The 15,374-nt window shown below is 40.3% G+C and overlaps 1 protein-coding gene across 1 annotated transcript in view; it reads left to right on the plus strand.

Annotated features, from left to right (window-relative positions):
- The window catches only part of FANCI (FA complementation group I), a 28,068-nt gene that overhangs the window by 5,624 nt on the left and 7,070 nt on the right, over positions 1-15,374 (plus strand). Inside the window, exons 13-28 of the mRNA XM_015815280.1 lie at positions 342-429; positions 2,202-2,332; positions 2,705-2,775; positions 3,136-3,250; positions 5,072-5,194; positions 6,046-6,114; positions 7,301-7,402; positions 7,627-7,812; positions 8,397-8,518; positions 10,106-10,270; positions 11,135-11,314; positions 12,321-12,487; positions 12,620-12,699; positions 12,957-13,073; positions 14,162-14,213; positions 14,751-14,878. Of these exons, the coding sequence (XP_015670766.1) occupies positions 342-429; positions 2,202-2,332; positions 2,705-2,775; positions 3,136-3,250; positions 5,072-5,194; positions 6,046-6,114; positions 7,301-7,402; positions 7,627-7,812; positions 8,397-8,518; positions 10,106-10,270; positions 11,135-11,314; positions 12,321-12,487; positions 12,620-12,699; positions 12,957-13,073; positions 14,162-14,213; positions 14,751-14,878 (1,896 nt within the window). The remainder of the gene's footprint in view (positions 1-341; positions 430-2,201; positions 2,333-2,704; positions 2,776-3,135; positions 3,251-5,071; positions 5,195-6,045; positions 6,115-7,300; positions 7,403-7,626; positions 7,813-8,396; positions 8,519-10,105; positions 10,271-11,134; positions 11,315-12,320; positions 12,488-12,619; positions 12,700-12,956; positions 13,074-14,161; positions 14,214-14,750; positions 14,879-15,374) is intronic.

The following is a 15,374-nucleotide window of genomic DNA, read 5'->3' on the forward strand; positions in this document are numbered from 1 at the left end:
GGCGAATTGTTATTGGAATGGGCTAGGGGCACAGTACGCAATTTGTTTTTGCTTTTAAACAGAAAACCAACTTTCATTCAAAAATACTATTTAAATAATTAAAACAGGAGCAAGGTAACCTACCTGAGAAAGTAGGACCTTAAGAGAGAATTCCTCTTTTTCATAGATTCAACAAGTGCTTATAGAGGCACTTTCTGTGCTGATCAATGGCTTTGGAGTAAACATCTTTGATGCTGCCTGGTAAAGCATCAGCCAATGTAGCATAGCTTCAACAGATTATAATACCGCTCCTAAGACTACCTGGAGAATATGTGCATTTTTAAAATACTCTTATCTTCCAGGTCCATGAACCGATCAGAAGTGAAATTCTAGAGCAGATCCTGAACAGGGTGATCACAAATGCAGGCCTTCCCATCACCCACTTCATAGGTAATTTTGTCTTACGGAATTCAAGCTCACAAAATAGATTGCAAACGTCCAGGATACTACCTCAAGAAAATTTCATCAGCCAGGAATTTCCCGTCCGACGACTTAATTTCTTCGGTTACTATCTAAAGAGATTAAATAATTAATAATAAATAAATAAATAAATAAATAATTAAATTAAACATGGGGCGGGAAGAGGAGTACCCTGAGTCCCGCCGATTGTCGGAGTATTTTTGGTGTTATGTTTATGTTACTATTACGTACTTTGGTATTCCTGAACGAGTCGTTCGGTACATGATGTAAATCAGAGGTCCCCAATCTTTTGGGTACCAGGGACCAGTTCCACGGAGAGAGGTTTTTCCGCGGACCGAAGAGTGCGTGGTTTTGTGTGTTGCCTGCATCCCGCGGATGGGGCTTTGCTTGTTTGTGCAGACCGGTTGCCATGCCGTGGCCCAGTACCGGTCCACGGACTGGGGGTTGGGGACCCCTGATATAAATAATACTTCTTTATCATATATAAATTCAAGAGGTTCCTGAGTTCAAGATTCCCATTAGCTGATTTCCATCAAGACCAAGAAGGATATGTACCCATGTTCTCTGATCTTAATATGACATAATAAAAGGGCCTCTTAACCCTTTCTGTTTAACACAGAAAAAACAAGTTCACAGTCTCTGTACTTTTGGGGGGTTTTTTGGGGGGGCAAAACTAGTGAATAAATCCTTTTGTTATCTATGAACCTGAATTGAATTGAATACAGGTAATCCTTGACTCAGGACCACAATTGAGCCCCACATTTCTGTGGCTTAGCGAAACATTTCTTGTGAATGTTGCTCCCCATTTTGCAACCTTACTTGCCACAGATGTTAAATGAATCACGACGGTCGTTCAGTTAGTAACATGGTTGTTCGTGGCTTCCCCATTGATTTTGCTTGTCAGATAGTTGGGAAAAGGGGATCACCTGACTTTGGGACGCTGCAATTATCGTAAGCGTGAAAAATGGTCATAAGTTCCTTTTTTCAGTGCCGTTGTAACTTTGAATGGTCACTAAATGAACTGTTGTAAGTTGAGGACTACTTGTACTTTATTTAGCCAAGTGTGATTTGACAAGCATTGAGCAGGGGGCTGAACTAGAAGATCTCCAAGGTCCCTTCCAGCTCTACTCCTATTCTGTTCTGTTCTATTCCATTCTATTCTACTCTACTCTATTCTCTGTTCTATTCTATTCTATTCTATTTTATTTTCTATTGTATTGTATATTCTATTCTACTCTACTCTACTCTATTCTCTGTTCTATTCTACTCTACTCTATTCTCTGTTCTATTCTATTCTATTTTCTATTGTATTGTATATTCTATTCTACTCTACTCTACTCTATTTCTGTTCTATTCTCTGTTCTATTCTATTCTATTCTATTCTATTCTATTCTATTCTATTCTATTCTATTTTCTATTCTATTCTATTCTATTCTATTCTATTCTATTCTATTCTATTCTTTTCTACTTCAAGGAATTTGTCTCCAGTACAGAAGCATTCAGTATACGTGCAAAACAACAGAGAGAATAATACCAATAAAAGGAGGAAGTAAAGAAGATAATAAAAAGGATAGCTAACACTACAGTCACATTACATGGGTATTAGAGAGAACTGCAAATCAATGTGTATCTGCCTGCCTTTTTGATTTTGAAAGGATCTGCTAGTCAGAGCTAGTCAGAGCATCATCCTGTCTGTTACCCTGCCAGATGCCACAGCTTTAGATGTTCTCCTCTCTTTGCAGAACTTTTGTCCAGTATTATTCTGTCTGCTCCTCTTGTCCTTCAGAATTCTTCCTCTAATGTCACAGAAGCTTTTGAGCATTTGTCATTCCTTCCTCTCGACACAGTTCAAGGGTTTCTCAAGGCTGTACAGGTAACGTAATTATATATTTTTTTATAAATATGCGGTTGCTCAAAAATTGAGTTGTTTTTTTTTAAAAAAACAAGGCATATTATAGATCATTAGAAACACAAAGTGTACTTGGACCGAAAATGAATCTTTAATTGCCCAAAAGGTTTTTGTCCTTCTCCCACCCATACAGAAAAGGCCCAAAGTGGGTTACAAAACTGGTTGGGTTTTTTTTGTATTGCAATAGTTATAAAGACAGTTTATCAAACCAAGATACATGCCCAGAATTGCCCTTTCTATCATATTCCAATTTCCCGGCTGCCGTTGATTCCTGCTCGGAAATCCCTTGCTTATGAGCCTGTGATACTCAAGTCTAACACATTTGTTTTCTCCCAGCCTCTGCTCAAAATAAGCATGTCCTTGAGGGATTCATTGATCCTCGTTCTTCGCAAATCCATGTTCTCTGGGTAAGGTATCTTCATTTGTTTTTTTAAAATGTATTCCATGTTTGTTGATTTCCCGCTGCACACATATGTGCAAATGCTTTTTTTTTTTTAAAGTAAAATTCAGTAGAACTGTTGGATCACTTTTATCTCAAATATGTTTGCTTGAAGAGTTAAGTAATTTTTTTCCCAATAAGAACGATTGATGATTTCCAGATAGAGAGCCTTAAATCTCTGTGACAAGGAAAGTTACAAATGTTCAAGTTTTCTTTTTTAATTATCTACTGGGTTTTGGATTGTGAACAAGTAGCCCACCGTTCTAGTAAGTTTTCATCCTGAGGTTGAGGAACTCTACCTTAAAGCGTTCTTCTCTCTTGATTGCAGACAGCTAGACGCCCGCAAGTCAGCAGTTGCTGGATTTTTGCTGCTCTTGAAAAATTTTAAGGTTTTGGGAAGCTTGACCTCTTCCCAATGCAGCCAAGCCATCGGAGCCAGTCAGGTAAAAAAAATAAATAGCACTGGTTCCAGCATGTTTCAGTAGCTCTCCTGCAGGTGCTGGTGTTTAGTTTGATCGGCTGCACTAATGCATATGCTGGAAGGGAGTTGTCTGAGAAATGATAGAAACAGCTAATTACAATTAACTCCTCCTCCTCCTCCTCCTCCTCCTCCTCCTCCTCTTCCTGAAGAAGAAGAAGAAGAAGAAGAAGAAGAAGAAGAAGAAGAAGAAGAAGAAGAAGAAGAACTTCTTCTTCTTCTTCTTCTTCTTCTTCTTCTTCTTCTTCTTCTTCTTCTTCTTCTTCTTCTTCTTCTTCTTCTTCTTCTTCTTCTTCTTCTTCTTCTTCTTCTTCTTCTTCTTCTTCTTCTTCTTCTTCTTCTGCATCCGTTATCGGACGTTGGCGATCATGTTGGCGATCCTGTTTTTATCAGCAGCCGCACGAAAAAGTGCTGCTGAGTTTTGTCCAAACCAGTCCCTTAGATTTTGAAGCCACGATGCTCTTCTTCTGCCTGGACCTCTTTTGCCTTCCATCTTTCCCTGGAGGATTAAATGGAGGACGCCGTATTTTTCTGGGTGTCACATCACATGTCCGAAATATTCTAATTTTCGTTTTTTAATTGTTTTGATGATTTCCCTTGGCTTTCCCAGGCGGCTGATCCCCTCCTCATTTCTGATTACAATTAACTAACCGATGGATTATAACTAACCAGTGGAAGGGACTATCCCAAATGTCTGCAAAAGATTTAAATTAACTGTCCTCAGTGCTGCTGTTGGTTGGGAGTATTGAAGTACAGTATGGAATGATTGCAGGCTTGAGCAATTGCAGAAATGGCTACAGAGTCACTGGGAGCCAGGCAGCGTATAAATTTATTAGTAGTATTTATTATTTAGTTTCTTCTCCATCAGATCTGACTCCAGTTGAAAAAAATATCTCCCTTTTAACTGGTATCATCAAGTTAGGCTGATTTCATAAGCTTACAGAATAAGGTGTTAACTGTAACCAGCAGGGTTAGATTTCTATAGCATGTACAGCAGTGGTGGCAAACCTATGGCACGCGTGCCAGAGGCGGCACTCAGAGCCCTCTCTGTGGGCATGTGTGCTGTCGCCCCAGCCCCGCCTCCCCCGTAGCCCCCTCCTCAGCAGCATCCCCCCTGGAGGAGAGTCGCCCCTGGGTGCGGACCACGTGGAGCAGCATAGCCAAGCACATGGCAGCCAAGCAGTGGGGACTCCACTCTCACACCCTGTCACACACAGATGATGTGCGGAGTGCGTGGCCACCATGGTGCTGCTGGGACGCCTGGGCGATCTGCGGTGGGCCGTGGGGGCGGTGAGTGGCCCTGTGGGCGGGCGGGGTGGGGGGTGGGGCAGGGGGCGGAGCAGTTTTTGGGCACTCGGTCTCTAAAAGGTTCGCCATCACTGATGTACAGGATTCTGTCCATAGTTCATTTAGTGACTGTTTGAAGTTACAACGGCACTGAAAAAAATGACTTATGACTGTTTTTCACACAATTGTTGCAGCCTCCCCGTGATCCGAATTCAGACGGTTGGCACCCGACTCATATTTATGACGGTTGCAGTGTCCCCGGGTCACGTGATCACCTTTTGTCACCTTCTCACAAGCAAAGTCAGTGGGGAAGCCAGGTTCACTTAACAAGCCTGTTATTGCAGTGACTAACTTAACAACTGGGGCAAGAATGGATGTAAAATGAGGCAAAATTCACCTAACAAATCTCTTGCTTAGCAACAGGAATTTTGGACTCCATTGTGGTCGTAAGTCGAGGGCTACCTGTACAGAGATGTCCATGTCTGTTCCATCCTTCCAGGTCCAGGTAGATGTCCACGCCCGCTATAACGCGGCAGCCAATGAGGCCTTCTGCTTAGAGATCCTAGGCAGCCTGAGGCGATGCCTGAGCCAGCAGGCTGACGTTAGGCTCACCCTCTACGAGGTAAGGAGGCTTCTCTGCTTACCGTAACATTTCTCCATTTCTAGCTGTGTCTCAAGTAAACTTACTGCTAATAACATAGTTGGGAGGGGCCTTGGAGGTCATCTAGTCCAACCCCCCGCTCAGGCAGGAAACCCTACACCATTTCGGACAAATGGCTGTCCAGTCTCTTCTTAAAAAGTTCCAGTGTTGGAGCATTCACCGCTTCTGGAGGCAGGTTGTTCCACTGGTTAATTGTTCTAACTGTCAGGAAATTCCTCCTTAGTTCTAGGTTGCTTCTCTCCTTGATTAGTCTCCATCCTTTGCTTCTTGTCCTGCCTTCAGGCGCTTTGGAAAATAGCTTGACTCCCTCTTCTTTGGGGCAGCCCCTGAGATATTGGAAAACTGCTATCATGTCCCCCCTCATCCTTCTCTTCATTAGACTAGACATACCCAATTCCAGCAACCGTTCCTTATATGTTTTAGCCTCCAGTCCCCTGATCCTCTTTGTTGCTCTTCTCTGCACTCTTTCTAGAGTCTCAGCATCTTTTTTACATCGTGGTGACCAAAACTGGATGCAGTATTCCAAGTGTGGCCTTACCAAGGCATTGTAAAGTGGTATTAATACTTTATGTGATCTTGATTCTATCCCTCTGTTAATTAAATCAGAAAAAAAGCTTCTGGTATTCCTATCTTTGCTTACAAGGAAATCTCACACAATTCATTGTCCTGCCTTCAGGCGCTTTGGAGAATAGCTTGACTCCCTCTTCTTTGTGGTGGTAGCAGACTTTCTGCTTCTTTAGGTCTCTGATTTGTTTCAGGCTCACATTTAAAAAAAACCAAACAAACCTCTTTTCCTTCATTTGTCTTTCCAGGGTTTTAATGACGTCCTGCGCAGGAACTCTCAACTGAGTCATTCCATCCTGGACATGCTTCTCTCGCAGGTACAGTGATGATCAAGCATTAGAAGCTGGGTTTAAGTGAAAAGCCAACCAGAGTTTTTTTTGAGGGGGTCACCTTTTTAAATTTTAAGTATCCCTGGTTTGGAGTGTAATTCTGCTTTTGAAGAGAAAGCACAAGCCTAGTTGATTGGAGGGGCAAAATGGCAAACTAGTTTTGTGCCTCAAAATAGGAATGCAGAAGAAGGATTTCCCACGTAGATGGGGAGGAGAAAGAAATATGGATCTAAGGCACATATTCTCTTTTTTAAAATATATTTTATTAGATTTTATATGGATAGGGGAAAGGTGGGGTTGGTGCGGGTACAGGAAAATCGGGATAAAGGGGACAGGATGTGGATAACTACAGTAAATACGTAATTCAGCGAACAAGCTGTCGTCTGGGTCTTCATATTATTGTTTATATAATACTAGACATTTATAAGAATAAATCAGTATAGTTACAACTGACATTTGATAAAACAGTAATATTCCTTTAAATAATTAACATAGTTGATAGCATAAGAACTATTTCCAATCATCAACCTTAATACTTAATATAATAAAGCTCTAAAATCTCTTCTTATTCTAACGTGTTTCAACCCACTGATAAAATTTTCCCCAGGTTTTATAAAAGATTGAATCTTCTTTCTCCTTCATCTCTAACGTTAATCTGTCCATTTCTGATTTTCAAAATTATAATCTGGTCTGATGGTAGGTTTTCATTCTTCCATATTCTTCATGAGAGTAATGTTTTGAGCCCAAGGCAAATATATCTAACAAATCTCTTCCAAGAAGCTTTTGGGATGAGAAGCGAAACATTTTCAAAGAAAAAACCCCCGAGAAAGTCCAATTGCCTTTTGGAAAAGCACTTTTGGGACACCAAATGAGTGGCTGTGTTCTGAAAGGCGTTACTGTTTATAGGCAAGTAACAAGTGACAGATTCATCCATCTTAGACTCCATGAAAGGAAACAAAAGTCTTTTTATTCCTGGAAGGAAATGGTGATTGTGATTGTGACAGAAGCAGCTCTCTTCACCCTCATTCAGCAAATGGTTGCTTCATTCTAATTTATTTTTTTTAAAAAAATCTATTTTTAATGGGGGAGCTTTCTCCTCGCTATTCGTAATCTATAAAATAATAGATTATTCTTCATCATTTAACAAATTCATCTCTTTTGTTTATTGCAACAGATAAGGCAATATTATGAAGCTGAACCAGACCTGCTGCCCCCGTTAAAATTAGAGAGATGCATCCTGGCTCAAAGAGATCAAATCTTCTTGCAGGAACCTTTGGTGAGAAAGAGAAAAAAAAACTGTTAACTTGTTTTAAACCTGCCTTTGAGTTTGCATTTGGGATCAACAAGAGGATATTGGCATATTTCCTATGCCCCTTGTCCTGCTTTATCCATTGAAGGCCAATTAAATAGGGCCTTTGAAAAGATATTTAAGGTTTGGCTGGCTTTCAAAATGAGAAAAGGACATTTTTCATTCATAGTTTAATGCCACAATTCCTTCAGGCTCACCTCTTGTGCTGTATTCAGCATTGTTTGGCCTGGTATAAGAATGTTTTAACCGCGCACCAGCAAGCTGAAGAAGATCTGGAGGAGGAAGAGGAAGATAGAAGTTTCCAGCAAGAATTGGATAAGATGTTGGAATCCATCACAAGACGAATGATCAAGAGTGAACTGGAAGATTTTGAGCTGGTAAACTGATTCATTTGTTTATTTGTGACATTTCTATGCTACCGTACTCCAAACACCTCTCTACAATATATAGAAAAGAGAGAGATCAAAAATAACAGAAAAAATATGCAAACCATAATCTTCTTCTTCTTGTGCCATATCCGTTATCGGACGTTGGCGATCATGTTGGCGATCCTGTTTTTATCAGCAGCCGCACGAAAAAGTGCTGCTGAGTTTTGTCCAAACCAGGACCTTAGATTTTGAAGCCACGATGTTCTTCTTCTGCCTGGACCTTGTTTGCCTTCAGTCTTTCCCTGGAGGATTAAATGGAGTATGCCGTATTTTTCTGGGTGTCGCATCACATGTCCGAAATATTCATTTTTTAATTGTTTTGATGATTTTCCTTGGCTTTCCCAGGCGGCTTATCCCCTCCTCATTTCTGATCTTGTCAACCCAGCTTCTACGTAACAGCCGCCTGTAAATCCAGGCTCCCCCTAAGAGCAAACCATAATATTAATGTGGAAAAGCAAATGGGAAGGAGATTGATTCAGCCATTAACAAATATTAGAAGTGGCCATTCTGATTTCCTTGTTTTTGAATGGTAGGATAAGTCGGCAGACTTCTCTCAATCCACCGGAGTTGGCTTAAAGAACAACATCTATGCCATTTTAGTGATGGGCATCTGTGAGGTCTTGATTGAGTACAACTTTAGTACAGGCAACTATAGGTAAGGAATTGATTTTTTTTATTTCTAAAGCTTCTGGTCCTCTCTGTCTGGACTGGAAGATCCATGGCCCCAGCTTCTAAACGAGCTCTGAACGATTTCACTCGTTAGATCCATCACCACAAAATCTGTTTGTCATTTGTAAAGTGCAAGGAAGAACAGCACAACAGCAAAAATGAAGAAACACTCCTGAAAGAAAAAAACACACACACAGAGAGAAAGGTTCATCTTAAAAAAAAAAAAAGTAGCTTGGTCCTAGAGCAGTTGTTACCTTACAAGTGCTTGGATGAGCAGGCTGGGTCTTTAGTTGCTGTTTAAAATAATGTGGCAGCCAGCTGCACCAGTCACCTGTCTTGTGAAGAGACAGTCCCAAATACTATAGTATTCAATGGGCTGAACCAACTAGCAAACCCACAGACAGTGATGATTGTTTGATTTTAATGCATGACCTTGCGTGTATTGGAGAATTATTTTTAAGAACTAAACCATGTAGGGCTATTTAGATCTAAAATGTATGTATGTACGTATCTATCTATCTATCTATCTATCTATCTATCTATCTATCTATCTCTATCTCTCTCTCTCTCTCTCTCTCTCTCTCTCTCTCTCTCTCTCTCTCTCTCTCTCTCTCTCTCTCTCTCTCTCTCTCTCTCTCTCTCTCTCTCTCTCTCTCTCTCTCTCTCTCTCTCTATCTATCTATCTCTATCTACCTACCTACCTACCTACCTACATACCTACATACATACATACATACATATCTATAGATTTAAAGAGTATTGGTCCTGATGGTACCTGGCTAAGTTAGATGTTCTACCTTTAGTTGCTTTCCTTGAAACTGCAGAAAAAGTCTTTGCAAAAAATATAAATATATAGTATCTTTATTTGATTCTTGACGCGGGTTGTTTGTGTGTTTAAAATTCAAACTAAATAGTTCACTGAGCCTTTAAAAATGTTCATCCTTAAGAATAGAAATGATGTAACAAAGACATAGAATCTACATCTAGTGCCTATCAAGAAATGAATCACCACTCTGTTTCAATTTTTATTTTTTTATTTTTTTATTTTTTTTTTCCATAAAAATTTTATTATTTTCAACATAAAAAAGAAATCAATCACAAATACATCACAATTAATAAAAACCCCTCCCCACCCCCACCCGGACTTCCCAAACCAAATCCCAGGATATTATTCATCTAAAAGTAACCTTATATTAATACCCCTAACTCCACAAAGTATAATTCTACATAAATAGGTGGAATATATATATATAANCAGTTAAACAATACAACATCAGATTCGTTTCTTTTACATCTAAATTATGTGTAATACCTAGGAGAAACAACTGAGGCAAGAAAAAAATTCTTCTTTTAAAAACTTGTTGTAAATTCCACCATAATTTTATCCAAAAAGCTTTAATAACCTTACAAGTCCACCACATGTGAAAAAAAGTTGCATCTTGTTGTCCACATCTGTTTCAATTTTTATTATCTGCGGTTAAGTCAAGAGAAAATAGGCCCTCTGCAAAATGAAAAAAAATCATTTTGCGTCTTTTGACTTTCTGTTTTTAACCTTTGGTAATATGTGTTGCAGTAAGAACAAGTTTGAAGATGTTTTGAGCCTGTTCAAGTGCTACACCAAACTTTGTGAAATCTCGAAAGAGAAAGCGGGAAAGAGCAAAATCTCATCGACAAACAAAATTCCCCGAAGCTTCCTGTCGATGGGCTTTGTGTGTACCTTACTTACAGGTCTCTTCAGGTAAAGAATATTGACTTAAGATACTGATCCAACCTCTGCATGTTTTGAATAATCAAAAGCAGCCACCAAAAGACGAGATGGACTAGAAATAGCACCTGAAACACAAAAATGAGTTGTAATAGCCGGTAATAAAATACAGGCAATGATCTTTATTTGCAGGAATTACATTCTGTAAAATTGCCACAAATAATAGATGAGCAAATATTGACAGCTTAGCTGTGAATGTGCACATTGGACAATTCCAACGTTTTGTCCCTCTACGTGTCCATGAATACGACCCCAAAGTGCCCCAGATCTGATTTTCTGGTTACAAATAAATTTTAGTGCGTGAGCAAATTTGCATAGACGGAATCCATGAGTAATGAGTCTTGCCTGTAGCATAAAAGCACTTTCAGTAAGAACCCCCAAATATTATTTTAAAAGGGGCAGCAGGAGATAAAGCAGCACTACTTGCCTGAAACAAAAAGGATTTTTAAATAACTAAGAGGGCCTTATAGGGCCAGAATGCAGTATTAGCAGCTTAACTTTCAGTTAATTTGGGCTTCTATAGGCACCATTTCAGCGGAACAATTCAGGATAATTGTTTAGTCCTTCAGGTCCAAAAACAATAAAACTTGGGTTGTTTTTTCCCCCATTCTGACTGTACTGACTGAATGTATTTTACTATAATCCTGATCGGCTTTCACGTGCTGGCTGCAGATAATGAGAACTTTGCTTGAGACACCTGAAAGATGCTGTTTTATAGACAGGCAGTCTTCAGCTCCACTCAACATCCATTTGACTTAGCCATGGCACTTGTCTATTTTCAGGCTCTGTCACTCTGATTTACTTTCTCAGTCCAGAATTTTCTTCCAACTTTTTCAGGGACTGTGCCCAAAACCACGAGGAGAGCCTGGCTGTTCTCCGCTCCAGCACTGAGTTCATGCGCTATGCTGTCAGCGTAGCTTTGCAGAAAGTGCAGCAGTTGGATGAGGCAGGGCAGACAGATGGGCCAGAGGGACAAAATCCAGGGAAGATGTTCCAGTATCTTTGCAAAATCACTCGGTGAGTTAAATCCTAAGGCAGTGGTGGCAAACCTATGGCACGGGTGCCAGAGGCGGCACTCAGAGCCCTCTCTGTGGGCACGTGCATTGTCATCCCAGTCCTAGGCCTTCAGCTGGGTTTTATAAAAACCTTTTCGCTTTAGGCCCCCGCCGCCGTGTGCACAAAAAAAAAAGGTTCAATCAATCAGTCAATTTCAATTTCTTGCGGGAAAAAAAAAGATCTTGCAAAGTTGGAATTGATTGATTGAACTTTTTAGTCCCACCCAGTCTGCCGTTACCACCACAGCCACGCCCACCCAATGGGCCACACCCACCCAATGGGCCACATCCACCCGGCACCCGACAATGCATAAGTGGGTTTAGGGTTGCAGTTTGGGCACTCGATCTCTAAAAGGTTCGCCATCACTGTCCTAAGGGGTCAAGCGGTTCCAGTATTGTAATAGTAATATATATTTTTTTGTCTGGAAGAGCGGCAGGAATAACAGGAATAACCTATATAGGAATAACCTATATACATCCTTACCTACTTAAGCTGATTTCTTTTGGGATTGAGTATGCAGAGTGCAGAAATGGAGTAAAAAAAACAAAAGTACGAATCAAGGCAAATATATGTGTCCCAGGATAATGTTGCAGGATCCAATCTGAATCAGTCACCAGGACCAAAATCAAGGCACGAGAGAAGAAGAATGAAGGAAACACCCACTAAATTTGTGTTGCACATTTCTCTATATATTCCACGCACTTCTCTTCTTGCAAAACATTCTTGTTTTGACTAGATCAGGGGTCTTCAAACTTGTGGAGCAAAGCTGGCTGAGGAATTCTGGGCGTTGGAAGTCCACAAGTCCTAGAAGGGCCAAGTTTGAAGACCCCTGTACTAGATCTTCATACTGCTAAGTGCATCGCTTAAAGTGCACCACGAGAAGAGTTTAAAGCAGTAGTGAAGGACGCACGGAATTACTTCTTCAGTCAGCCCGATCTAACCCTAGTCTATTCTTCTCTTCCTATAGAGTCCTCTTGTGGAGATACACCTCGATCCCAACCTCAGCAGAAGAATTTGGGAAGAAGGATAAAGGCAAAAGCATCTCATTGCTATGCTTGGAAGGCCTACTGCGGATTTTTAACACAGTGCCACAACTTCATCCAGACAAAATCTCACAGTTCCTCCAGGCTTTGGGTAAATACGATTCTGCTTCTTCCGCCAACCCAGATTCTATCTCCAGGCGTCCTTTTCACACTGATTTAATGGATTTCTTTTTCTGGATTTCCACTTCTTCCTGGCTGCCCTCTTTTCATTCCTCTTCGTTAGATATCGCAAATGAAGACGACGAAGAAGCAGCGGAGGTGAATGTCACCGAGAAAGCTGCCTTCCAGATTCGGCAGTTTCAGGTGAGCTCAAGCATGAGGTGATGGCTGCTAAGCAGCTCCAAGATTTTGGACCATCAGGGATCTGAAAGTCAGTCAGAGCTCCAATTTTGGAGTATTCTTAAGGAAAGATTCCGCAATTATTCTAGTTTTCCCTAGAAAATCTTCCAAGTCCCCTAGACTAGGAATGGGATGCTTGATTCTCAAAGCACTCATACCTCCTTCGGATGATTTTTATCTGTTTGTTGTGGGTTTCATCTTTTCCTTTTGCCTTTTTTCAGAGATCACTAACAAACCTGCTTAGCAACACAGAAGATGATTTCAACAGCAAGGAAGCTCTTCTGTTGATCAACATCCTTGTGATGCTCTCCAAACTGGTGGACCCTTCCTCATCCCAGGTAGGTATGTTTAATTTGTTTAGAGTTTTTGGTTGGTTTTTTTTTGTGTCCCACCTTTATTATTTTTACTAATAACTCAAAGTGAACATATCCAATACATCTACCTCCTCGCCACGCTTTCCAGAATGGCAAGGAATTATTGAGTATTATAAAAGTACAATTGATTTATTGTAAAGTTTTTGTTCTTAAGTTGGTTCTTGATTTCAGTTGGGTTCTGTTTTCAGTGTCCTTGGTTTCTTTTTTCTTTTCTTTCTCATCTCTCTCTTTCTCTGTCTGTCTGTCTATCTGTCTGTCTGTCTGTCTGTCTCTCTCAAATCACATTTTCCAAAGTCGTCTTTAATTACTTGTTTCACTTGCTGTTGCTGCATTAAATCTTGGTATGGTCCTCTTGCCCTTGCCAAGAGCACCGCTCTGCTTTAATGGTCTTGTCAGAACCCATTTCCTTGTTGGGGGGTGGTTTGATGTGTCCCTTTCTGGTTTCTTTCTGTGGGTTCTGTCATTCTCCTGAGGGGGAGGGGGGAGAACTCTGTGGTATGTTTCTCTGCTTTTGTGCAATATATCCTTCCCGCTGTTTCTACAAACTTACTCTTTTAACTGTCTCTCCCTCGATGGTACCTTGGGGTGAGAAAGGAAGGTGCCTCCGGCCATCTGGCTTATCTCTCGCTGCGGAAGAGAAAGGTGCGAAGACCCAACAATGTCTCCACAGGCATGGGAATGGACCCGTTATCAGCTCCGTTCCCAAAGCGGACTTAACACCTGGGGATTGGCTCGTTTGAACTGACCGGATGAACTATTGGGGGTGGGGTTTGCTTGGGACTCTTTTAACTTATTGATCTGAGCGGGATATCCTCAGATCCTGCCTTCTGTGCCTGCTATCAGCTTCTCCTAATAAAAGTTCCTTTTGGAATGAAACTGTTCCAAGAGTCCTGCCTTCTTGGGATGAAGTTTTGAAGCGGATCCTTACAGGTCCGTTATTTTTTTTATTCATTTGAAGTATCTGCTCTGAAAGCCTCGTGAGTTGAGAAATTGGATTTAAGTGACTGAGGAGTAATTGACTAATGAGAAATCGCTTTTTTCTCTTTATGCAGTTTGTGCAGCTGTTATCCTGGACAGTGAAACTTTGCAAGGAAACTTGCTTGGGTGAGTGTTAATCGCTTGAGTCAGCATGCTGTTCCATGTGAATTCAGACTGCTCGCTAACTCCATGCAACCAATGCAGGTTGGACATTGGCTGAGCACCTGACTTGAGTGAACGAGCCAATAGCTTTTTCAAAGCCAGTCATTTTTTAAAGTCAATCTTTTTTAAAGCCAATAGCTTTTTAAAAGCCAATTTTAAAGCCAATCATGTTCAATATGCCAACTTCAAAGTTTTTGCTAGTGGGAACCAAATTGGAACTTTCAATTATGGATAATACCATAAGTCATTATGACAATGAAAAAAAAGAGGAAGAGGTATGCCTGGTTCCCCAACTAACCAATCCCTCATATCATATTTGAATATACACACCGGGTTTTATGGCAAAAGATAAAAAATAAAATGTAACAACTGAAATCAGAACAGTCTAACCACGCATAGGAGAGTGATTGGGTTACGCCTGTGAAGGCAAGTGAAGCCAGATCAGCCACATTCAAACGCTTTCAAAACTTGTTGATAGAGTTTTTTTCTCTTTCTCTACAGAAGATGCTCCTTGTTGCAAAGGCTTACTCTCTCTGCTTTTCTCACTGCATGCTCTTGTTAAGAGCCCAGTCACCCTACTGCGTGATCTTGCCCAAGACATCCATGCTCAGCTGGGAGACATAGATCAGGTGAGGAAGACCAATTGGGCTTTTAAAGATTGAACTCAAGATAATCCAGGATTTTTCTTTTCAAGCTAAATTGTAATGTGATTTGATATGGGGCATTTGAAGTATGAACCTAGCTGATGTACTTAGATGGGAAAATTTGGACAGTTAGATGACTAACATATGAAGAAATTATGGCCGATAACAATTGGGAAATTAAGCATAAACAAAAATTACGAAAATAGGGTGCATGGTGAACTAATGAGATGATGGTTATAAGAATAATGTAAGCTGGAAAAAATGTCATACATAGAGATTATTATTATCTGTATAAACATAAAAAATGCCTATATCTAATCATTTATATATTGAAAATATTAGGAATTATATTTTGTTTAAGGTTGAAGAAGAAGAATATAAATGGGAGAAGGGAAGATCAAAGAAATATATCATTAATTAATAGACTAATTATGGGATTATCAAACTGAATCATTATTGATTGTTAATTAATTATTATTGT

Source organism: Protobothrops mucrosquamatus, unplaced genomic scaffold (genome assembly GCF_001527695.2).
Source record: "Protobothrops mucrosquamatus isolate PMUCROS unplaced genomic scaffold, P.Mucros_1.0 scaffold334, whole genome shotgun sequence".
NCBI classification, from domain to species: Eukaryota; Metazoa; Chordata; class Lepidosauria; order Squamata; family Viperidae; genus Protobothrops; species Protobothrops mucrosquamatus.